The sequence below is a fragment of the Meyerozyma guilliermondii genome, genomic scaffold, assembly GCF_000149425.1.
Source record: "Meyerozyma guilliermondii ATCC 6260 scaffold_1 genomic scaffold, whole genome shotgun sequence".
In the NCBI taxonomy this organism is placed as follows: Eukaryota; Fungi; Ascomycota; class Pichiomycetes; order Serinales; family Debaryomycetaceae; genus Meyerozyma; species Meyerozyma guilliermondii.
This window is the reverse complement of record NW_001809800.1, coordinates 577,826-601,728: the sequence shown is the minus strand read 5'-3', so window position 1 is coordinate 601,728 and position 23,903 is coordinate 577,826. Positions and strand designations below refer to the sequence as shown.

Below are 23,903 nucleotides of genomic sequence, written 5' to 3'. Positions count from 1 at the left end.
GAAAAGTGAAAATCTATTTTTCAAAACTATTTTTCACTCGATTTCGCACTCAATTTCGCACTGCGATTTCGCACTGAAGTCTAATCCACAGGATCAGCGTCAAAGGTCAAGATGTCAAACAGTGTGGAATGGACCGTGGACGACGAAATATCGCTCTTCGGTCTCATTTGTGAGCGCAAGCCGGCGGGAAAAGACAAAGACCAGCACATGGACTGGATCGTGAAGCGGCTCAACGAGAAACTGAAAAAAGTGTTTCTGGCCGCGGACGTGTGGGAAAAATTGCTGAGTTACTACGACTTGGAGAAGGTTGACGAGTTAGAGGAGCGAGAGGAGAGTGGAGACAGTGACGAGGAAGCGGATCGAGGCAAAAATCGGGAAAAATCCGCGAAATTGAACGACAAAAATGGCGATAAAGCTGAGAAAGGTAGTGAAAAGTCTACTTTAGCTTCAAAGAAACGAACCAAATCCGGTAAGGAATCGGACCTAGACAACGACGACGACGAAGACGACGATTCTGCTGACGACTCACATTCAGAAACTAAAAGAGTGACGAGATCTCGTCGACAATCAGTACCACCCAAAAAGCGAGCTCGTTCTGTAGCCGCTAAAGACTCTGAACCTCCCTCAAAACGACGTAATACTAAAACCGCCAGTCCCACTCCTCCAGGAAATACACCAGCTTCCAAACGCAGGACTCGTTCTGAAGCGGCACAAGAAGAAGACGATGAAGAAGAGAAACAGACTCGCACTCGAGTCCGGCGAAGTACCCGAAAAAAGTAGCACCGTACAAGGGTAGTTACAGTTACTTCAATGGCAGTTACCTCCAATGGGTACTTGGGACTTCGATAGTGCTCAGGACTTTGATGGGTAATTACCATTACTTCCAATGGTACTATTATGGTATTTTCCATGAATACTCACAGCTTCTTTGACGGTACCCAATGGTATACAAGCCACTTCCAATGGCACTGTTAAGGAATTTTCCATGAATACTCGGTGTACTATTGGTACTTTCTGTACTATTACTTTCTGTACTATTTCCTTCTGTACTATTTGTCAATACGACGTTACGCTTCTACATTTCATCTGCTTTCCGATGTCTGTACCTTAAAATCATAAATACTTTTACCGGTACTACGTACCCTTTAATGCATGTGCCTCACGACACAATATTCCAAAACTTTTCCCATAAATTGCGTGGTTCGTTCTCTTCCCACACTGTATCGTCGATTTCACGAGCGCCGGTTTCAATGTCACATTCTTCCAAAGGAACGAGGAATGCCCTCTTGCTGAACAAGTTGTTCCAGTTAAAGTAGATGTGGAATGCCACATACGAAAATACAAAGAGAATCACCGAGATGTAGGCAGTGAAAAACTTGGATGCATCTATGTCCCAGAAGCACGAAAAACCTTGGATGAAAACCAAGATGAAGATGGTAATGGTGGCATAATATGAAGCATATGGCATGCCCAATGCCCGGTAGGGCAATGTGTCTCTTGAGATGTTTCTAGACTTCAAAATGTTCATGAATCTGATGTGGGTGAACGAAATGAAACCCCATGCAATGAGTCCAGAAACGGCGGTGATATTTAAGAGCCAGTCGAATACAGTTTGGCCGCTGTTGGAGACCGAAAGGAAGCCCAAGGCACCAAACGCAGCGACGGTGACGACACTAACATATGGTACGCCGTGTTTGGTGGTCCATTTGAACACTCTTGGAGCAACTCCAGCTTGTGCCAATCCGTACAAGACACGAGAACCTGAGTAGACGTTGGAGTTTCCAGCAGAGATAATGGTTACCAAGATGACACCGCTGAAGATGTCGGGCAAAATTTTGGTACCGGAGTTTTTAATAGCGATGATGAAGGGAGAAGTTGCAACGTAACTTGCGTCACTGCTGAAAAGTGGATCATTGTAAGGAACCAACAAACCGATAAAGAGCATGGACAAGACGTAGAAAAGCAAAATTCTGATCAACACCTTTCTGATGGCCGCAGGGACGGTTTTACGAGGATTGGAGGATTCACCACACGACAATCCCACAAGTTCACAACCTTGGAATGTGAATGCGGCACTGATCAAGGAAGATAACCAGCCCAAAAATCTGGCAGTGTTGATGTTACTTTCCACCAAAATACCAGGGCCCCAAGGACCAGGATTTCTCCAGTAACGGAAGCCCACAGGGCCAGTTTTGCCAGCTCCACACACCATAATGAAAGCGTAAATGATCCAACCAGCAACGGCAATCACCTTGAGCGAAGCAACCCAGAACTCAATTTCTCCATAGTATTTGACGGGGAAGAGATTGGCGGCTGTTAAAATGACAAAGAAAATGGCAACCCATGCAGCCAAAGGTACCGGGTTGGGCCAACTGGAGTTGATGATTTGACCCACCACCGACACTTCAAGGGCAAATGTTATACACCACGAGAAACAGTAATTATATCCATTGGCAGCGCCGAGAGCAGGCGAGCACCATCTTGTGACAAACTGAGTGAATGAACCAGAAACAGGAATTAAAGTGGCCATTTCTCCCAACGCCTGGGTGACACTGAATGCCAACGAAGTAATGAACAAGTAACAAATTAACGACGAAACAGGTCCAGCATCTTGAAGAGTCGAACCTGAAGAGATAAATAACCCCGTACCAATGGTTCCTCCCAATGCAATCATGGAAATATGACGAGCCTTCAAATCTCTTTTTACTTCATGGTTTTTTGTTTCACCAATTTCCGAGTTGAAATCGGTCACGTAGTCCACATTCTTCTCTTGGCCCTTCTCTATGGAGTCACTAAAAGAAGTTGAGGCAGGCATGGCTATTAAATTTTTGTGGTTGCAGCCACGGGGGTTGGTTATAAAGTTTGTTTAAAAAGAAATTGCGTAAAATTTTTTACTCGGTGCGATAAGAGTCAGCCAAGGCACTTTGAGTAGGATGAATAGAAATGGAGAAAAATGCGAAAGAAAATGCATTTAAATAATGGGGTTGAAATCTGAGATTAAGCGGGGTTTAGAGGATCTCTCCGTTATCTCATATCGTGCATTTTCATGCCGTAAAGATTAACCATTTACATCTCGGTGTCGCCTGCTGTTAGCTACCCTGAATCTGTAACGCCGTGCGAATTAGCGAAAAACGGCAGAATACGGCATTCTGCGAAGATTTCTATAAGGCATTCATGGTGCAGGAAAAAGAGAATGAGAAGCCAACAGCGAGCGCGCAGGAACTGACAGCGACAGCGGTGAGTCACCATAACCCATTGCATTCCACCACATGTCCATTCACCATCCGTCTACGTCTCTACTCCGCCCTCTTTACTTTCTCTGTCTTAAACATTCGTAACTAATTTACATCTAATTGTACAACACAAACTTGGCCTTACCGCTGGTTACTCCAACGGTACATCCATCGCTTCCGTTTCCATTGTATTTTCCGTTTTCATAAACGCACAGTCCACTGACGCTGCCTCCGTCGGCAACAATCTTCACTTTAAAGTTCAACGAGTCGTAATTGTTAGGGTTAGGAATCAATGACAAGTATGCAATACCATTGTCGTAACCAGCACCAAAATTCAATGGTGCCCAGTTACCCAAACCAGATCCTTGGGTACCCCACACACATCCCTTTTGCCAATCAAGACCAGCATTGTTGACGTAATATTGCGCAGAAGTAGATCCTCCTTGCCATTTGTAGTACGAAGCAGAGTCAACCACCGTGATAGGAGATGACGATCCGCCGCTAACAACAGTAGGAATCACCATGTTTTCAGTACCGGGGTAATCAGTACGGCAAATAGCCACTGTTTGTGACAATTGGTTTTCAACAGATGCCTTGTCAACACCCCATTCACACAAGTATTTAGTGTTGGTGTTGGATCTGTACAATTTCCCATTCTTACACAACAATCCTCCAATCGACACACCATTGGCAGGCTGGCTGCTGGGCCATTGAGTCTTGGACATACCCGATTGACAGGCGTACGAGCAGTACGAACCTTCTTTACAGTTACCACCGGTAGAACCGTCGCTGTTCTCGATACCAGACCAGCCTCCGAATCCCAAGTGGTCCAATGAGATCACACCTTGTCCCGAGGGGAAATCGGAGCACGAAAGCACACCGTCTTCAAAGGCGACGCTAGGATCCAGGAAAGCAGAAAGGTCTCCGGAAATACCTCCAGAGCCACCGCTCGAAGAACCACTCGAGCTGCTGCTAGAAGAAGTCTCCGATGAGCCCTGGCCTGCATTGGACGCTTGTTGCGAAGACTGCGATGGAGCAACTGCAGAAGTCTGTGCGGAAGGTTGTTGAGCTGAAGTTACAGCTGAAGTTGCAGCTGGGGATGCGGATGTTTCAGATCCGACCACCTTGTTTCCGCTTCCGTCAACGGTGACGGTGACGTAGGCGTAGTCGTACACTACATCTCTCTTGTGGCGATGGTGGGCGTGAAATTTGACATCAGCGCAGTCAGCGGCAGGAGCAGCCGACACCGCAACAGCCAAATAAGCGGCAACAGCAGCATTAAAAAGTTTCATGGTCTGGTATTAGTTTTTGTTTTCTGTGGTGACAACCTCATCATATGTATTAGTGGCCCCTGCAAGTTACCCCAGGATACGGTTGCACCCTGGAATACGCATTCTGCACGGTCGAAGCTCGCGAGAAATCCGCGCGCGCGAATTCGCGTTTGCTTGGCTGCCGGACCAAAACAACGGTCGCGACAACAATGACGAGGGCAAAAAGGGAGAATATATGGAAACAAGTTGAGATGAACTGAGACATATGGAGGCATGCTGATATGTATGGAGACATATTGAGCTGCGCCTTCAAGTAGAAATGTGCTTTTAAGCAGAAAATCATTTAAACTTTACACCATAAATTTGGTCCAAAGTTTATTGGTTCAGCTCTACTTAAGTTACCTCTGTCTTCTCATTCACTTCTCATTTACTCTCCACTGCTTTTCGTTCCTAGTTTTTCTACTTACCAAAGGAGTGACAGGTTATACCGAGATTTTTCTAAACCAAAAGTTGCGGGATCTCGTCCCTTATAAACCCCCCTGTGTTTACTATGCGCCAGCCTCCATGTAACGCGCGCCTTTCACGCCTGATTCTGTGCATGGCGATGCCGTTTTGGGCACTGCACCCGCTGCGCGCCGTCGTGTTTTTAGCGCTCGTGCGGCGGGTGTCACGTGTCGTGCTGGATGGGTAACTTGTGAGGAATGATCCAGCAAGTGAGAAAGAAACGATTGCATTGTCTCAATTTGAGCCCAAGAACAAACAGATAAAGTTGAGTTTCGGGTAATGTTTGGCCGTCTTTTTACGCTGACTTGGGTTTACGGTATTGTCTGTTTTTCCTAGTCGGTACTGGTGATGTCCTGCAGGACAATGTTTCAGGCGCGCTTTATATTACCATGCATGGCTTGGCTCAATCTTGGCTAAATCATGTCACGTTCTCGGCTACAGATTTGAATCAGCGGCTCTTTGTTTGCGTCACGTGCGCCCAGCCACCCGCACCGCATAATGACGAAACACAATCGTATGTGTTATATGCAGTGCCTCATCGCTTCTCATCGCGGCCGCATCTAGTAAGTACGCACGATATGCCCAGTGACACTGCTACAATAGAGAGCAAACTGGCGACGCTACCGGAGCTGGTAGATACCGAAACGGTAACAAAGACCGAGACAATTGAGGCTGATACAGAAAATGGTTTAATGGATGATGTGGCAGACAATGTACCAACTGGTTCAACTGATTCAACTAATTTGATTCTGAATGCGGCTGAATTACCGACAAATTTACCTGATTCACTGACTAATTCACCAGCTGCTGAACATTCTGGGCAAGAAAAAGTAGAATTGGCTACAGAGGTTTCAGCACAGAATTTGCTGCAAAATTCAACAAAAACTGATTCCAACGATGAACCCCTCAAAGATCTGACAGATACTGGTACAGTCCATAGTGACCTTCCCGAACCTCAAGAGAGCCTGGAAGTGCTGGAAAAAGTTGTTGAAGAAAAACAAGATGCACTTCCCCAATTCTCAGACGACGAAATCGAGGTGAGCTCGCAGCTGTCTTCAGATTCAGATTCAGATTCAGACTCAGACTCAGAATCAGCCTCAGACTCAGATTCAGTTTCAGATTCAGGCTCAGAGTCAGACTCAAATTCAGCTACAAAAAAAGAAAACCCAGTTCTCGATGTCGACGATGAAGACGAAGAAGCGGCTGGTGGTCCCATATACTCTAAGAACGAAGTCATTGAAGAAAAACCGCTTCTTTTGCCTGAAGACTATACAATTCCCGAAGGCGCACCATTGGAATATGTGGGAGAAATCAACGGAGTTGTAGACAAAAGTGTCATTATTAAAGCCAATACTTCGGGAGAATATAGAGTCTTGAACGAAGAGTCTGTTCTATGCCTCGAAGACAAGACATTGATAGGTCCATTGTTCGAAGTGTTTGGTCGCTTACAGGCTCCACTTTACAGAGTACAACTAGAATCGTCTGAAAAAGCCATCAGTTTTCGAGACCATATCGGTGCCAAAGTGTATTACGTTGTTCCAGATGCTAAATTTTTACTCACAGATACCATAAAACATATCAAGGGAACTGATGCTAGTAATTGTCATGACGAAGAACTTCCGGTTGAAGAGCAGGAATTTTCTGACGATGAACAAGAACTTGCATCGAAACAGGCCAAGAAAAAGAAAAGGAAACCCAAAAAGGAACAGGAACAACCAAACGCAAAGAAACACCAGCCTCAAGGATTCCAGCTGTATGGTTACCCCACTGCGGAAAAAACTTCTCAGAGTCCCCAAGTAAATTATGGATCTCCCTATGGCGCAAGTTATGGACAAGCGTTGCCGATAAACCCAAATAATCCACAACAAACTCCACAACAAAACACTCCACAATTGAACCAGACTTCTCAGTTTCAGAGTACTCCGCAGTTCCCACAAAATGTACTGCTCCCACAAACTCCACTGTTCCCCCAAAATGCACTGTTTTCCCAAAATGCACAGCTCACTCAAACTCTGCAGTTTGCTCACCAAGCTCAATTGCCCTCACAGCCTCCCTACAATGGTCAAGGTTTCCAACAGTACCCATATCCATATAACCAACATGCCAATCCATATGGTACGCCAATTAATCAACTTCCAAATAAACCTCTTGTTGGTCAACTTCTGCATCCTGTTGCACCTCAGCAGATGGGTTACGTACCGTCACAATACCAAAACCCATATGGTCAATTGCAGCCAAATTATGGTCAACAAATGAACATTCAGTCGCAACCTACGGCAATGTCGCATCCTCAGTATTCACCAAATCCTCAGTTTCAGCAACCACAGCAGCAAGCAAACCCAGCTCAGTTGCAGCAGCTTCAACAGCTTCTTCTCAACCAACTCCAGCAAAACCAGAATCAGCAATCTCCGCCATACCAGCCATAAATCAATCACGATGATGTTCATTCACTTTCCATTCTCTAGTCGTCAACATGTCGAGAACTCGGCTCGCTGTTTGCATAGCGTGGTCTGGAAAATTGGACATTCTTGCAACCTCGAGTGCATACGAACGTTCAGTTATGCCCGGTTCAAGTCGATGGTTCATGATAATCTGGCTGTCGTTTTTAACGACGCTTGTTCTGTAATTGTGGAGCTTGCGTGTATCAACACCTTCCTCTTCTAAAAGAGCCACAAGCTCTCTTCCAAAATGAGTAGCAAATAAAGTACGGCATTTGTTCACCTGTAGTAAGTGGATCATCGCAGCATAGGCCACAGCAAGACCTTCCTTACCACTTGTTCCTCTTCCAATTTCGTCAACTATAGCCAAAGATTGCTGTGAAGCATTTTTGAGGATGTTGCTAGTTTCGATCATTTCCACCATGAATGTGCTCAAATCATTGAACAAATCATCCGAGGCCCCAATACGAGTAAAGATTCGGTCCACAACGCCAATGGTGGCTCTCTTTGCAGGCACAAAACATCCAATCTGGGCCATGATAACTATCAATGCATTCTGGCGCAAAAACGTACTTTTTCCTCCCATATTAGGACCAGTAATCATCCACATCGTTCCATTGGAATTCAATTGAGAAGTATTGGGCACAAACATTTCTCCAAGCGACTTAAGTGCTGATTCTACAACTAAGTGACGTCCATCAATAATCTCCAATTTTGGCTGCGAAACCACTTTTGGACGTACAAGTTCCGTTTCGTGGGCTAGTAATCCAAAAGATGAAGTTACATCTAGGAAATCAACTAGCTGACTTGCAACTCTCATGGGCAAGGCAGAAGCAAGAACTTGTGTGCGCAAGCTGGAAATGACTTTTTGTTCCACCTCAAGAATCTCTTCAACCTTGGAATTGACGAGTGCTTGTAACATGCTCCATTCATATGGCTTGATAATGATAGTGCTTTTTCTTTTCTCGCGAACATCTTTGGCAAGCAAGTTCCCAACGGCTTCTATCAGCTTTGTCTTTCCTGATACATGGATCACGTTTGAAAACCGTCCGTGTGAATCTCGCTTGCTAATAGCCAATTTGGAATCTATATCGGTTATTTGAGCCGTTATTTGTTCAAGTAACTTATCCTCTTCAGTCAATAGAGTTTGGAGCTCCGAGTGTAAGAGTGCAAGTTCAGAATTAAATGAAGGTCTGACGAAGAATTTGGCCCCAACCCGTAGTTTTTTGTTGTCTTCTCTTTCTTCCAAAGTAGAATTGTCATTGATCAATTCGCTCAAGTTGAGCGTTTCGTCGATCTTTTCAGCTACCGTTATTGGCACGGAAAATTTGTGAAGAAATTCATCCCAGAGTTTCGACCGTTTTTGCTGCTTCAAGAGCTCTTCGACTCGGTCTAGTTTATACAAGCCATCGGCAATTGCAGCTAGATGAGAAACCGAATCACCAGTTCCAAATGAGAGTCGTTGAACCGAGCGAATAAAGTCACCCACTTTTGAAAGGTTTGCTCGTAAACCCTGGGTCAAAACTATGTCGGCTCTAAAAGCTTCAACAAAATCATAGCGATAGTTGAGAGTTTCAATGTCCAAAATGGGAGAGTTGATCCACTGCGAAAGCATTCTCGTTCCTGATGGTGTTACCGTTTTGCGAATGGTGCTCACTAACGTTCCCACGACGGACCGTCGACCAGCTGTAGACCTTTCTGTGAGTTCTAGCGCTTCTCGAGTTCGTGGGTCCATTCTGACGTATTTTTCGTTCCAGTACTGGGTTGGGATATCGAGCGCAGGATTGGCTTCGGGAATATTGACATTAATGTACGACAAAATCATGTTCATGGCGGCTTCTTCACGCACTGAGAGCAGCTCAATTGCCTTTCTCGTCGCTTGGTAACTCGAGGTGAACTGTAATTTCAAGTCTTTGTAGACTGTTTGATGATAGCGTAAGAAATAGCGACGAAGTTCAGATAGTGGAGTATACCAATTTCCAGTCAATAGACCAAGATCTTGGAACTCTTTGGGTATAATAATCTCAGAAGGGTTGATTCTGAAGATATCACTGACAACATCTTCCAAAGTTGTTCGTTGAACGTAGAATTCTCCTACAGAAACATCGACCCATGAGAGTCCCACTTCCATTGCTGGGTCAGCGATGGTTTTCGTACATCCTGGAGGCAAGTGGATCGCTGCCAAGTAGTTGTTTTGGTTGTAGTTGAGAAAAGTTTCGTCTACTAGGGTTCCCGGCGTAACTATTCGTGAAACTTTTCGGTGAATAATTGCATCCATGGTTCGCTTTTCCATGGGATATTGGTCTATAATCGCCACGTTGACATTATAGTCTTGTATTAGCATCTTGACGAACTTTTGGAGCTGGTAAGTGGGAAATCCTGCCATTGGAATAATGCAATTATTTGTCTTTCTTGATGCAACCTTGATGCCTAGTTTGGGTCCATATTCTTGTGCCTGGTCAAAATATATTTCATAGAAGCTTCCTACTTGTACAAGACACACACAGCCCTTGTTGGCATCTATGATCTTGTTTATGCTGGCATATAATGGCGTCAACGTGTCATTGTTCGTCTTTCCACCTCGATCCCAATCTGGTAAAGATGGAGATACGAGCTTTGATTCGAGTTTTGATTCGAGTTTTGGCGCGGAACTGGCTACTTTTGGAGGCTCAATTGATACTTTTGGAGCCCTTTGAGCAGTACTCAACCATCGTAGGCTACGGAAAGTGCCCACATTATACCTCTTTACTCGCCAGATTCGATGCATACATAAATGTGAAATGTTCGCGCGAACTTCAGAGGCTACTGGAAATTCTGCTGGTCGTACTCTATTAGTGTATGCTAGTTCAAATAGCCCTTACAGCCAGGGGCACCACACAAACAACGGATCCGTTCGTCGTCGTTCGTCTCTCTTTCGAATTTGTAGTCGTAGGTGAGTTCTTCGTTAGCTTCGATGTCTCGCAAAGCGTAAATGACAATTCTCTTCTTTCCTTCCACTTTGATGATCTTGGCAGTACAACTAGGGTTACAGCAATGGTTGATGAAACGAGCTATTCCGCCTTTTTTGGTTGCATCGATCACTGAATTCTCGTCAATTCGGAAAAGATACGACGACCCAATGCCTGTCTTCAAGTAACTCTTCTCACGGTGCTCGGCTACTTGCTGTCGAATACTCTCCCCAACGTACTCTATAATCATCTCCTTCGCAGCAATTGATTCCAAGGCGTACAAGCCCCAGTTATGGATCGCGGACCTCGCAAAAGTCACCGGTTTCTTTCTTTTCGTCAACGCATTGAGATCCAAAATGTCAGTTTCGCTTCCAAGCATTTGCTTCTGGGCACTTATATCAGCCACCAATCTTCTGTTGTTGGCACGGTTCACACGAGAGCTATGCACCGCAGTGCTGTTATTCGTACCGTTTCCATTGTTCGCAGAAGTCTCGTCATCTTCGTGTTGGACGGTCTTGACAGGCTTGTAAATTTTGCGCCGATGAGGCAAGTATTCGATCTTGTCAGTATCGGGTATTTTTCTGTATCCTTCACTGCGGAAAGAGCCACTTGCCGACTCAAATTTGGGTGCAAGAGGTTCAATTAGATGTACACTTTCGGCAATTTCCTCTGGCTTTCGAGTCTCTTTTTGCTTCCACGCCCAGTAGTCCACATTTGCTATTGTGGAAGGCTTCAACTCAGAAAGAATGCTCTTTGCAATGTTCAAATCTTCCTCGTCTTTGATGGAAGATTGGATATAATTGACGTCGAACTCGTCAACAAATTCATCCTCAGGGTACACCGGAACTGAAGAGTGTAATGTAGGTCTGAACTTGACATCCACATCGGCAAAATCGTCCACTTGGTCAGCCGCCTCCTCTGCATCTTCCATGACTTGATCTTCAGGACTGTCGGAAACTTCTCCTTCTGATGAGTCGTAAAGCAACATTGTCTTGAGCAGTGTTTTCTTTTTCTTCTTTGAGGGTGCTTCTTCGTCATAGCTGGTTGCTGGCAGGCTGCGTTCACGCTTCAACGCGGGAGCAGGAGTAGCAGAACGACTTGAATCGTCTTCTGAATCGTCCGAGTCATTTTCATAGTTGAGGACATGCTGCATAGGAATAACTCTCTTCTTCGCTTGCATTTTTATGCCTTCTTTTCTTTTGAAACTGGGTAACTGTGCCGCTTTTTTATTCATTAGAGCATAAGCACCTTCTTTATTTCGAGTTTCTTGGATTTTGCTTGCAATCGTTTCGGCCCTAGCGGCAGCAGCTTGTGCCTGCTTGGTTCGCTCTTCGTCCAATTGTGCCTTGAGAACAGGAAATCTTTCCGGGTTCAACAATTCCAATACTTGGGGTGCAATTACTCGCTCACGTATATCTTTTTTAAGGTATGCTTGGAACTCTTGTATGAGCATATTCGTTGCTTCTTCGACGGCGTCACCTTTGGTGGCAGAAGTTGTGGACTTGTCTTCAAAACCTTCAGGCACAGCCATCTCCATGAACATACGAAATTCATAGAACCTACGCCCATCTTCCTTCCAGAAACATCGTTTGCACTCCTCCAAAGAATTGAAAATTATGAAAAATCCTACCTTCTCGTGTAGGACTCGAGACCAGTTGTACTTGTTGAGCACACGCTTGATATCCTGGGCAGATACGGTCCGTGTGGAAACGTGTTTGTCGTGTATGAATAGATAGGGGTTGTCTTTGATGATATGACGAACTTCTCGTGGAAGAAATGTTCCTGGAATGACCTTGTTGCGATACTTGACAGACATGATGGTGGTGTTTGGTTTATAGTCGTATTTTTGGAAGGTATTGTTTTGTGATTCTTTCTGGCGTGCTTCCTCCCTCTGAGCAACGATCTCTTTACGTTTCTTTTCCTCTTCCATCTCTCTTCTTTTCTGTTCTTCCATCTCCAATTTCTGTTTCGATTGCCGAATTCGATTTTGGGCAATTTCCACCTTGCTACGGAGCAACTTTCCCTCATGGTCATTAAGCTCTATCTTGAGCACCACGCCGTTGATTTTGGGTTTTTCAAGGTGGACGAAATTGAGGAGATTCTTGGCCAAAAGCATTGATTTGTCAGGAGAGCCTTGGAAACGAAACAGCATAACGCCCAAAGGTACCGCATACATTGGGTCCTGGAGGAAGTTAATTTCGGTCGCATTCCCGTGAGATCTAAAGAAGTTTGTCACGTAGACCTCGCTGGTGGTGGATGGAATGTCCCACACCACAAGCTCAGTTTGCGGGGGAGGACCCACCGAGTTCTTGTCAAACACAAATCGCGGCTGTGGGAGTTGCTTGAATGGAAATTTCTTGGAGTTTTTGTTGGGTTTGGAAAAGTAGGTGGAAAGGATCTTTTTTCGTGGATCGGTGATATCGGAGCTGTGGATTATGGCATCACTGTATGATTGTGGGTCACTTACAGACGAGCCATTAAAGCGAAATACTTTGCTTTTTGATTTGTTGGTGGACTTGTTTCTGTGGGAATCGTTCTCTGGATCGTAGAGAACCTTGTAGTTTTTTGGAGGATCGGATGGTGATGAAAATTCGAGCTGGAGATGATCACGATGGAGCTGTAAAGTTGGAACTTTAAGGTCATGGGGGTTCACTCCGGTTCGGGGGTCTGTTCCCGTCACTTCCTCGGGCGCAGAGGTCACACTATTGGGCGTTGGAGGTTGGAGAGGCGATCGTGTGTGATTTTGAACATTGCCATGGTGAGAGTGACGGCCATTTTCTTGTTCGTGATCTGGCTTAAACTCTGGTTTTGGGTTTGTGGACGGTGTCTGTGCTGGCTTGGATGGATTTCGATGCTCCATGGGTCGGTAGTAAGCGTCTCTATCATAATGATTTGTGTTGTGTTTTCGTGGACCTGATGGTCGAAAGCTATCGTACAGATTTGAAAGTTTTGGAGCAACTTCACGCCGATACTTGTCATCGTAGTTGGTGTGGTAGCCCCCGCCACGATCATTACGGTCTCCACGATCTCCACGATCGGGACCTTTAAATCTGTAGGACATGAGAGAAGAAGGAACGGCGCAAATTCGCGTGCGAAGTGAGAAGTGAAGTGAGAAGTAAGAAAAGAGTGCGATAAAGAAAAATAGAGAGTCGAAAAATAAAGAAGAATTGAAAGATAATATATGAGGTGTGGTGAGAGTGGTACTGTTTGCTCAGAGTGTTCTTATGTTTGGTACTACTAATTTCTACACTGAATGTATGTTAGGTCGTATTGGAGTACAAGCCAAAGCTGATACTTCTCTCGTTCTCCTCCTTCCTTCTCTTTAAATAGCTCTCACTATCTCTCATTCCTACTAGTCTCTCTAGCTCTCACTTGATCTCGCCAGCTTCGCTGTCTCGATGCTCGCTGTCTCACTTCGTTCTAATATGCTTCAATGGACCCGCAGAGTGGTAAAAATTAGCAGAGTAATCCTTTCTCCTAAAATGCTTCACGTTGGGCTCTTGTACGTAGTGGTCCCATCCTTGGCTCTGGGCAAACTTTATAGCAGACTCCTTGGTGTCAAACTTCAACTGTGTTCCTTGCATGTAATCTCCACTGGATTGGTAACCAATTAAATGATCTTCCCAACGGTGCTCTTTTCCAAGCAAGTCCCAGTCCATTTTCCACATTTTTCCGTTGTGGTTGGACGATTGGGTGGCCGGTTTGGACTCTTTGAAGATCCGAACCACTCGGCTAGTAGACATCTCCGAGGGTGCACCCGAAATGATTTCGTACCTTTGTTGTCCACGGTCATAAACCTGGGGCGTTCCGGCCTTCTGGAGTGCTATGGTGGACCGTGAGAACCCACGACACCCGTTTAATGTGGTTTTAACGATGGCTCTGTTCATGGTTCCTGTTGTAATGAAAAAGCGCTCGCTCTGGTTGGTCAGTGTGGGAGTGCAGATAGCGCGCACCCTCAACAGCCCCAAATTTGTCTGCAGGTGGCTCACGTCTTCATGTCCCATCAAACGGCAAAGGCGCTCAGCGACGTTGTTCCGGGCCACCAGGGACCGTTTTCCGCGGTTGTCGTCAAGTTTGCTGACGCATTGTACAATTTGAGCGTTCAAAAAAAACCGGTTCTTCCGCAAAATTCAGAGGTGGCTCGCCAGCACATTTGTGCTTATCTTGCAGCCGAAAAATATCACGAACGATTGGACATGACGACTCCTTCGTTGAACATGATCCCCGTACCGCCAAAGGTAGCCATGCGTGTGATTGACGAGTTTCGAAATAGCCTTATGGGCGAATTGTCTACACCTTCTTCTTCTCCCGCATCCACACCGCGTGGAAAAAGAACAATAAATGTTGGTTCTGGTGGATCTCCTGCTAATGGGTCGCCTTCTGGAGTGTCTACTTCGGCTTCTGGAAGCCCCAGAAGACTTGGATCTGCCACACCACACAAAAGCTCACCGCTAAAACGTCTTCGTGAAACCGCTCAAGATCAAGATGGTGAATTTGAGTCGTCAAAACGAACCCAAAAGAACCTCCGAGACGTCGATTCGCCATTTAATCCCAAAACAAAGGATATACCTCCCTCAGGACGCGATCTGGAGTCGCCTACACCTCCCATTCTTGACGATGCTGCCTACAAAGCCCAGTACCGAAGCGAGAAAAGACAAATGTCACTTGTTGAATTCGTGTCTATGTGCAACCATTTCTACATTCCTGCCGATATTACGGCCCAGATGTTGCAAACATTCGTTGGTCAACGTCACAGATTCGCTAAAAAGAGCGAATGGTTGCTTGCCTGTGGCATGGTTCATGCTGCCTATGTTCGCATCAACCACCGACTACTTCGACTGAAAATGGGCGCTCGGAGCTTGTTTCAGAACCAGCTCTTCCAGTACCAAGTTGGAGGATTGGCAAGATGGAATATGCTCCTCTGGTGCAACATCGTCGATAATACTCTCAAAGACGAGCCCTGGATCAACACTATAGAAAACACCTACGTCTACAATAACTCCACCACGGAAAGAGCAGTACGGCTCCGTGAAGTCGAAGCCAAAAATGGATTAAATGGGCAATTAATGGCGAGATTTGGTGCCATGATCGATGCCAGCGATATGAGCTACCTGTCACAACAGGATGAATATTACAACCGCTGGACTGCACGAGCAAAACAAATGGTGGGCGTGGAAGCTGGGAATACCAAATGATTGAAGATGTGAATATCAAATGATTGCATTATTCACCAACATCTCCAACCTTAGCTCTTCGATCCCCACATCCACTGCACCCACAGGCACATTACCACTGCGGTGCGAAATTTTTCAGATTTACTCATGACAGTTGGCAAAAGAAAGCTTTCCAACGGCACTGTGAATGAGGCAAAGCGGCTCGACGACCATGTTCCTGTAGTGGCTCCGAGCACAAATCCTGATTTTGAAAACGCAAACGGCGAAGATAACGAAGACATAGATGACTACTCCTCTGAAGGTGAAATGAGTCCACAACTCGAAAATTACTTTCCACAGACCACATCGTGGCAGAAAACGATCACAAAGGTGGTCAAGTCTGTCGTGTCCATTCAGTTCTCCCATGTCAGCAATTTTGACACAGAATCCTCCGCTGTAAGTGAAGCTACTGGTTTCGTTGTAGACTCCGAGCGTGGATATATTCTCACCAATCGTCATGTGGTGGGTCCAGGTCCCTTTTGCGGATACGTGGTGTTTGATAACCACGAGGAAGCGGTAGTTCGTCCCATATACCGTGATCCTATTCATGATTTCGGGTTTCTTCAATTCGATCCAAAGGATATAAGATACATGAAAATTGAGCAGCTTGATCTCCGCCCTGATTTGGCTCAGGTTGGTACTGAAATCAGAGTAGTTGGTAACGATGCCGGAGAAAAATTGTCTATTCTTGCTGGGTTCATCTCAAGACTTGATAGAAATGCTCCAGACTACGGCACACTCTCTTACAACGATTTCAACACAGAATACATTCAAGCAGCTGCCAGTGCTTCTGGTGGTTCTTCGGGATCACCAGTTGTCAATAAAGAAGGATATGCCGTTGCATTGCAGGCTGGAGGCTCAACCGAAGCATCGACCGATTTCTTTCTTCCCGTTTACAGACCACTTCGAGCTTTGCAGTGTATACAACAGGGCCAAACCATCACCAGAGGTGATATTCAAGTGGAATGGCAACTCAAGCCTTTTGACGAGTGCAGACGTCTAGGATTAACTCCCGAGGCAGAAGCAGCTGCTCGTAGCCAATTTCCTGACAAAATTGGTCTTTTGGTAGCTGAGCTAGTTCTTCCTGAAGGTCCAGCTGATGGTAAGCTAAAGGAGGGAGATACTCTCATCTCCATCAACGGTACTCCCATTGCATCTTTTATCAGCGTTGATGAAATTCTCGATGAACAGGTGGGACAGAGTCTCAAATTTGTCATACAGAGAAACGGCCACGAAGTATCGTTTGATATAGTGGTGGGTGATCTTCACAGCATCACGCCTAGCCGGTATGTGGATATTGCTGGAGCTTCATTTAACGATTTATCGTATCAAGTTGCTCGTTGTTTCTGTATTCCAGTAAGAGGTGTTTTCATCAACGATGGTCTGGGGTCGTTTGAATTGTCTCCATTCGAGAAAAATGGTTGGCTTCTTGAGTACGTTGACGACAAACCAACACCGAACTTAGATGCATTTGTTGAGGTTATGAAGTCTATTCCTGATCGCAAAAAAGTGAGCATTTCCTACAGGCATGTGTCTGATTTCCACACTGAAAATATCACAGTTATCTACGTCGAAAGACACTGGCAGTCCACCTTCCGTATGGCTGTTCGTAACGATTCCACCGGCATTTGGGACTTTACTGATATTCAAGACAAACCATTGCCAGCAGAAGAACCAGTTCCTCAAAACGCAAAGTACATTGATATTCCTTTTGATGATCCCGAGAAATCAGGGTGCTCACAATTGACCCGCTCATTTGTTCAAGTACGTACCATCGCTCCTGTTCCAGTGGATTCCTATCCTTACCGCAGAGAAATTGGGTACGGGGTCGTTGTTGATGCAGCTAACGGATACGTACTTGTTTCCAGAAGATTTGTTCCTCATGACATGTGTGACATTTTCGTTATATTTGCTGAATCTGTCGAGCTTCCTGGTAAGGTTGTGTTTCTTCATCCTAACCAAAATTATGCCATCGTCAAGTATGATCCTAAACTCATGCTTGCGGATGTGAAAACTCCCAAGTTTAGTGATAAGCCATTGAAAAGAGGAGAGAGAGCGTTCTTCGTTGGCTATAACTACAACTTGCGGGTTGTCACTGACGATGTCAAAGTCAGTTCTGTGAGTTCTATCAATGTTCCTGTGGCAAGTTTGTCGCCTCGTTATCGTGGTACGAATTTGGAGTGTATTCTTTTAGACTCCAAGTTGAGTCAGGAATGTGACTCTGGAGTTTTGGCCGATTATGATGGAACTTTAAGAGCTTTCTGGATCACTTATCTAGGTGAAACTAACTGCGATCAGACCAATGATCGAGTTTATCGCATGGGTTTAGATGTCACCGATGTGATGAGCGTCATAAAAAGCTTGCACGAAAATAAGGTTCCGGCTGGTTTACGTATTCTTGATGCTGAGTTTGCCTCGATGACAATTTTCCAGGGAAGATTGAGAGGAGTTCCTCAAGAATGGATATCCAAGTTTGAGGAAGTATGTGAAGACGAAATGAAGTTTTTGGCAGTGGATCGTGTGAGTGCACCAGCACTTGGCCAAGTGGCTACTCCTCTCAAGACGGGTGATATTGTCATGTCGGTGAATGGCTCCATTGTGAAGACAATGAGAGACTTGGGTATCATGTACAACCAAGATTCACTTGACTTTGTGGTTATTCGCCAGAAAAAAGAGTTGCATTTGAACGTGCCCACCATAGATACCAGCACTTTGAATACCAGCCACGTTGTGTTCTGGTGTGGTTCTATCCTCCAGGCTCCTCATCATGGAGTTCGTCAACTCATTGAAAAAATACCTTCGGAAATTTATGTCACAAAGAAGAACTCGGGAGGGCCCGCTAATCAATATGGCATTGCCACAAACAGCTTTATTACCCATGTGAACGACACCGAAACCAAAACCCTTGAATCATTTGTTCTGGTGGTTAAAGGGATTCCTGATAATACCTACATCAAATTACGATTAGTTTCGTTTGACAGCATTCCGGTTGCCATCTCCGTCAAGACCAACTATCACTACTTTCCCACGTTCGAACTCAAGAAAGTGAACGGCGAGTGGGAGGAAACAGAACATAAAGTATAGACTTGTATAATTGCATTAATCATGAAAACTACAACCGATCGTCAAAATTTCGTATTATCGTATTTACAAGATTAGAGGTACCTCTGTAACTTCTTCAAGTGGTTTCCCTTGTTGGTCACTGGAACAAATGAGTCCAATTGTCTAATGGAATTGGCACTAAATCCTCCATTTCCATGATTCCGGCCGGCTTGTTTCCTTTTCAATCCTTGTCCGGTCTTAATAAAGCGCTTAGCTGCAGCTTTGTGAGTTTTCATTTTGAAGCGGGTCTGGATGAGCATGTTGGCAAAGGGCCGTTTGGTGAACACGAGCCTGGTGGCCGCCTCCAAAACGTTACCTAGCATACTTCAGACTTGGACCATGAAAAATTCGGTTAGTCGCACTATTGATTGGGCCGGGTAACTAGTCTTCGTCTTCGCTGGAGTAGCCTGAAAGGATGGTATTTTGGGGTTCAGGTTTTGGTTTCTTGGCTTTTTCGGGCTGAGGAGACTCCTTCTGTTTCCGTTTGATAGTTATTGATTTCAAGTTTTGCTTTTCTTCTTCTTTTGGTGCTTTTTTTTGCAATCTGCGAAATCGGTCAAGTTCTCGATCATCTTCTTGTTTCTTTAATTCTTCCTTTTCTTTCCTTTTTCGACTAAGTTCCGCGTAAAACTTTGCAGACTTGTCGTCTAGCTTGTATGTGGCATTCTGGACTTGAAATTTTTGCTCAAACTCGAGTTGTTTTTGTTCTAAGGTTAGTATGGTTTCAAAGTACAATTTGCAATCCTACATACCTTTGCTTTCCTTAAGTTGATCGTATAATGTTTTGCGCTCCGTGTCCTCTATATCTACGGGAGGGTTTTCCGGTTCCTTTGGTGGCGCCAAAACTGCATTGGGATTGGACTTTACAAACTCAGGCATGCCGCAAAATTACGATAACGAGATTATATGAGTGGGTGCAGGAACCGAACCATTGGAGGAAATGAAATAGATTATACTACTCAAGACTACCATATAGCTTCTACTGCAAATCACTACTACCTATACTTTCTACTTCAACTACACTCTAATATCAACGATTTTCAAAATTATATATTATTGCAAATTTTCCAGCTATCGCTTTTTCAATTATCGCGACTGTGCAAAGTACCGAGGCTCATCAAATACATGGTACCGATGGTCCCTTACCCCGTCTCCTCTAAACATCTGGGGCATTCTCAATTCTTCTGGAACATCCTCTTCATCAATAAAATGGTTTCCGTAGATGAGATCCTCGTCGAAATTGTTTTTCTCATCTTCTGTAAGCAACTTGAATTTGGCAATTTGAAGCTCAGTGTCGGTGATTGTAGAACGAGAAATCCGGGCATATGCCACTTTTTTCACATCCCTGAACAAAATGTACTCGCACCATCGGTCCCAATCTGTGCTATCAATATCATGCATCCCGGACGCTTCGCTAACATAGGTGTTGTAGTTACCCTGTAATGGCTCGGTGACAAGATAACTGAGAAGAACCAAAGGACGGTCAGAACTGCCCATGATTTCCGCCAACTTGAGACTTTGCAAACGACGGTCTTCTTCGTCTTCTTCCTGGCCCGAGTGGAACACAACAACGTCGACTTCTTCACCATAAATATCCAAAGTGGCATGGATAGCAGGCGCCAATTCTCCAACTGGCGAAGGCATCAAATGATGAGTAGACCTAAGGATCGGGAACTTGGACAAGAGCACAGCTCCCCAAGTATGCTTGTTTGGACCTGGTCCATAGTCGGCGTACATGCCTAGCTCGTGAGCTATGGTTTGACTGAAATCACGATTACCTCCAATGAGTCGTTGGGTGTCAGTTTCGAGTAAACCAACAATGTCCACTTGAGCGTCACGAAGAAGATTTAACATTCTTGTTTCACTCGACCACATATCGTTGTCGAGACCAAAATGGACACACCAGATTCCTGCGGTGAACGACCCCGAGCTTGGATTGTACGGCGTGAATTCGCCGACCGGAGTACGATTAAAGGTTACTGCTGTAGCGAGGGCCAAAAGAACAGCAATAAAAGTTAGGGAGTTCTTGACAATTGAACCAGTAGTCTTTTTTACTTGGACACTGGTGTTTTGCCAGACCCCAACCAACACCATCAAGAAAGAAGTTCCCAAGACTATATCGGTTCTTTCTCTCAAAAGAAACCCACCAGGCACGAATGCGTACGCAACGATCCAAACAGAAGCCAACGAAATCACAATTGTGAAAAAAAACGAAAGTGTGAAAAACGCAGCGGGATTGTGACCGCTGATGATTCTCCACACAAGCGGTGAAATGGAAGCGAGATAAAAGGTATACGAGCAAGAGCCGGCGTACCCCACCCATCCAGGGAAGTAGTAGAGCACAAATGCAGATACTCCTCCCACCAAAATGTTGTAGAATACCGATGTGAACGTTTGAGGATTAAGCTTCGACGCAGCAAGAATTCCACCGGCAAACGCACCAAAATGAAAGAGAGCCCCGGTCACTGGGGTTGGACCAGTAATGGGATATCCATCCCAGGCCCACATGATGAGGGTGGAAGAGTCGCCCAAAAGATATTGAAGCGAGAAAAAGTAGCCACCAAACCCAAGAGCAGACAAGAGGAGAGATGATCTCTTCTCTACTGGCTTCGAAGCAGTTGAGTACTTGGGGGTGAAGAGTGCTCCCACCAAGCACACAAAGATTCCAATCTCGTTATATCCACCGTTTTCTTTGTGCATCACTGGCCAAATAGGGTTATTGGAGAAGCACATATACTTGAATACCGAGGTAGCCATGAGTCCTAGAACTTGAGCTACGGCATATTCCTTCAACGTTTGAGGATCTGAGGAAGCCGCGGAGGATTCGCTGGCCAAAGAGACGACGGAAAAAGCGGTTCCAATGGAAATTGAAAGTAGCTTATGTTCTGGTTCTTCGATCTTGTAGGCTCCAATTCCAAAGAGAACCGCCAAAACTCTGGTGACCAATGGGTACGATGCCAAGAAGGACTTTAAGTGCGGAACTGCCAACAAAAAGTGAGGTACAAAGTAAGTTACTATGGCTGCTTCGTAGCCAGAAATACCCATATGCCAAAGGGGAAAGTACCACACAGCGAGGAACAATGCCGAGAGAACCGACCAGAAGGTGAATGAATTGACCACATGTGCAGCAAAGGGAAGAAACGAAAAAGACGAAGAAGTTGAGACAACTTTTAAATCGATTTTTGAATCAATTTTTTTCGACTCAATTGGCACAATTTTCTTCACCAAGATTCCACTGCCAATGGTGATCTCAATATCGGCGAAATCCACTACCGACCACGTATCGAAACCCACATCCAAGAGAATAAGGGCCCACTCGAAATAAGCATAGATGGAGTATGCTCCGGGACGAACATGGACCTTGTGTTGAATAAACCAGTACACCAAAGGGACCAAGGTGGAAAAAAATGCAATGGCGGTCCAGGTTCTACCACGGCGTACAATGGACCCTTTGGGAGAAAGCACGCTCATACACACTGTCCATGGAATGGTGAGCAAAATATAGGCGATCATAAAAATGTCATGCCAATCATGGTCATCGGTAGAGGTGATATAGACCCATCCTCCACATGTGAATGTTCGCATAATACCACAAACAACCCCAATAGTTGCGAGAAGCGGACCATTTTCAGCACATATGAAATAGTTCAATGCCAAAAGAAGAAACCGAGGTCCGGAAGTTACCGCTATCAATACCTGAAAAAGCGATCTTTCGGGGTACCGATCACCAATGGTGGCAGAGACACTCGGAAACCATTCATCTGGATATCCAAAGGAAGCATTTTTGACAATCTTGTGATAATGAAGCCAGCATCCAACAATTAATGCAGCAAAAAATGCACTATATGCAAAGAAGGCGTGTGCATACGCCACCCACAGACCATTGACGCTGTACACTACCGTCTGCGTCCGCTGGGAACCCCCAGAAGTTTTGGCATTACTCATGGATGCTGACCCACGTATTTAGAAGTGTTGAAGCCACAAGCGCAGCCAGACACCTGAAGCACCCCAAACTGCTAAGGTCGTGCGCGCACCGCCGCGCTCCTCCAGTTAAAAGTGTTGAAATTTGATATTACAGGTGACAGTATGGGTAAGTTTCACGATATACGATAATTTTACGTGACAACACCGGTTCTAACACAGCATTGAGCAACTACGAACGGCACCAGAGGCCAGACCTCGTGTCTTTTGACGATATCGATTACGAAAACTTCCCCGATGTCGACAAGGCCAGAAAGTCCATGCTTAGAGAACAATGGATTCGCAACCAAGCGCTCCGTGTAACCCATGAGGCGTTGCGCAAGTGCAAACAGTACCACGGAGATGATGCCCAGAGAAATTGCCGTCCTTTGATCTTGAAATACATGAAGATGATCGAGACTTATCCCGTCCAAGGATACTTGGGATACCAAAAGAATGACCCTCTGCAGTAAAAAAGCAACTACAACGAACATGGAGGAGTTTAGGGGAGCCGAGTATCCCCTGGCTGCTTCCAAGAACACATAAGTGGAGAATTGAGGCGTTTATGGAGTGCACTTTCTTATCTTTTTTTTAACAGATGCATTCGAAATCGTCACGAAACCACAAACGTGATCTGACTCATGGCATCCGCCACTGCATGTAATAATACACGAACCATATACAACTGCTCCAGTGCTATTTACTCTTAAACCACTCCCCCATTGCTGGGTTATCTGCACTCTCACACTCCAGGTCGTGTCCCGCCCACACTCCAGCCAATGAAATTCTTTCTGCGACCCGAGCCGGAACAAACGTCCTCACCACGGCCTATTCATCATGTTTCGTTTAGGTGTTGCACAGGTCGCCCGCCAAGGCGGAGCTAGGTAAGTACTACGCTAATTGAAGCGATAGCAATTCTTGGAAGGAAAAGCAATTGGATAAGATGGCAACTTGTAGAAATTGGATAAAATCATCGAAACTGTTTTATGGAAATTGCTGAAAAGTCGATGATGGTTCAAGTATTTGACGTGAATTGATTACTGCGATTGAATTATAGAGGTGGGACATGTGGTACGAAAATTTGGGGCATTTTGATAGCAAATCGCTGAGAACTATGCTGAAATCAATCATCAAGTGAATCATTAAATCACATAAATCCCTCGACCAAGTGTTAAAACAGAGGCTCTCGAATACCAAAATCCACCTTCAATGGAAAATGTTGACGGTCCAAGTT

General features: G+C 45.1%; 11 protein-coding genes across 11 annotated transcripts; 4 read left to right on the top strand and 7 right to left on the bottom strand. All coding sequences in view use genetic code 12, as the record gives it.

Moving 5' to 3' along the window:
- Positions 1 to 111: 111 nt before the first annotated feature.
- On the top strand, positions 112 to 780 carry EAF7 (Eaf7p; the record flags this gene model as incomplete). Its single annotated transcript, XM_001486900.1, has 1 exon — positions 112 to 780. The coding sequence occupies one exon, from the start codon at positions 112 to 114 to the stop codon at positions 778 to 780; it is 669 nt and encodes a 222-aa protein (XP_001486950.2).
- Positions 291 to 911, bottom strand: PGUG_00326 (uncharacterized protein; the record flags this gene model as incomplete). Its single annotated transcript, XM_001486899.1, has 1 exon — positions 291 to 911. One exon carries the CDS (start codon positions 909 to 911, stop codon positions 291 to 293), a length of 621 nt encoding a protein of 206 aa, XP_001486949.2.
- A 248-nt stretch (positions 912 to 1,159) lies between these two features.
- Positions 1,160 to 2,815, bottom strand: PGUG_00325 (uncharacterized protein; the record flags this gene model as incomplete). The annotated part of the gene is made up of 1 exon (XM_001486898.1): positions 1,160 to 2,815. One exon carries the CDS (start codon positions 2,813 to 2,815, stop codon positions 1,160 to 1,162), a length of 1,656 nt encoding a protein of 551 aa, XP_001486948.1.
- Positions 2,816 to 3,349: 534 nt separating this feature from the next.
- SUN41 (putative glucosidase) lies at positions 3,350 to 4,525 on the bottom strand (the record flags this gene model as incomplete). Its single annotated transcript, XM_001486897.1, has 1 exon — positions 3,350 to 4,525. One exon carries the CDS (start codon positions 4,523 to 4,525, stop codon positions 3,350 to 3,352), a length of 1,176 nt encoding a protein of 391 aa, XP_001486947.2.
- An 872-nt stretch (positions 4,526 to 5,397) lies between these two features.
- On the top strand, positions 5,398 to 7,434 carry PGUG_00323 (RNA-binding snoRNP assembly protein; the record flags this gene model as incomplete). The annotated part of the gene is made up of 1 exon (XM_001486896.1): positions 5,398 to 7,434. The coding sequence occupies one exon, from the start codon at positions 5,398 to 5,400 to the stop codon at positions 7,432 to 7,434; it is 2,037 nt and encodes a 678-aa protein (XP_001486946.2).
- A 1-nt stretch (position 7,435) lies between these two features.
- On the bottom strand, positions 7,436 to 10,213 carry PGUG_00322 (mismatch repair ATPase; the record flags this gene model as incomplete). The annotated part of the gene is made up of 1 exon (XM_001486895.1): positions 7,436 to 10,213. The coding sequence occupies one exon, from the start codon at positions 10,211 to 10,213 to the stop codon at positions 7,436 to 7,438; it is 2,778 nt and encodes a 925-aa protein (XP_001486945.2).
- Positions 10,214 to 10,287: 74 nt separating this feature from the next.
- On the bottom strand, positions 10,288 to 13,455 carry SET1 (histone methyltransferase; the record flags this gene model as incomplete). Its single annotated transcript, XM_001486894.1, has 1 exon — positions 10,288 to 13,455. The coding sequence occupies one exon, from the start codon at positions 13,453 to 13,455 to the stop codon at positions 10,288 to 10,290; it is 3,168 nt and encodes a 1,055-aa protein (XP_001486944.2).
- A 349-nt stretch (positions 13,456 to 13,804) lies between these two features.
- Positions 13,805 to 14,398, bottom strand: PGUG_00320 (uncharacterized protein; the record flags this gene model as incomplete). Its single annotated transcript, XM_001486892.1, has 1 exon — positions 13,805 to 14,398. One exon carries the CDS (start codon positions 14,396 to 14,398, stop codon positions 13,805 to 13,807), a length of 594 nt encoding a protein of 197 aa, XP_001486942.2.
- Positions 14,390 to 15,589, top strand: PGUG_00319 (origin recognition complex subunit 6; the record flags this gene model as incomplete). The annotated part of the gene is made up of 1 exon (XM_001486893.1): positions 14,390 to 15,589. One exon carries the CDS (start codon positions 14,390 to 14,392, stop codon positions 15,587 to 15,589), a length of 1,200 nt encoding a protein of 399 aa, XP_001486943.2.
- Positions 15,590 to 15,715: 126 nt separating this feature from the next.
- On the top strand, positions 15,716 to 18,691 carry NMA111 (Nma111p; the record flags this gene model as incomplete). The annotated part of the gene is made up of 1 exon (XM_001486891.1): positions 15,716 to 18,691. The coding sequence occupies one exon, from the start codon at positions 15,716 to 15,718 to the stop codon at positions 18,689 to 18,691; it is 2,976 nt and encodes a 991-aa protein (XP_001486941.2).
- Positions 18,692 to 19,795: 1,104 nt separating this feature from the next.
- On the bottom strand, positions 19,796 to 22,654 carry CWH43 (Cwh43p; the record flags this gene model as incomplete). Its single annotated transcript, XM_001486890.1, has 1 exon — positions 19,796 to 22,654. One exon carries the CDS (start codon positions 22,652 to 22,654, stop codon positions 19,796 to 19,798), a length of 2,859 nt encoding a protein of 952 aa, XP_001486940.2.
- Between the last annotated feature and the right edge of the window lie 1,249 nt (positions 22,655 to 23,903).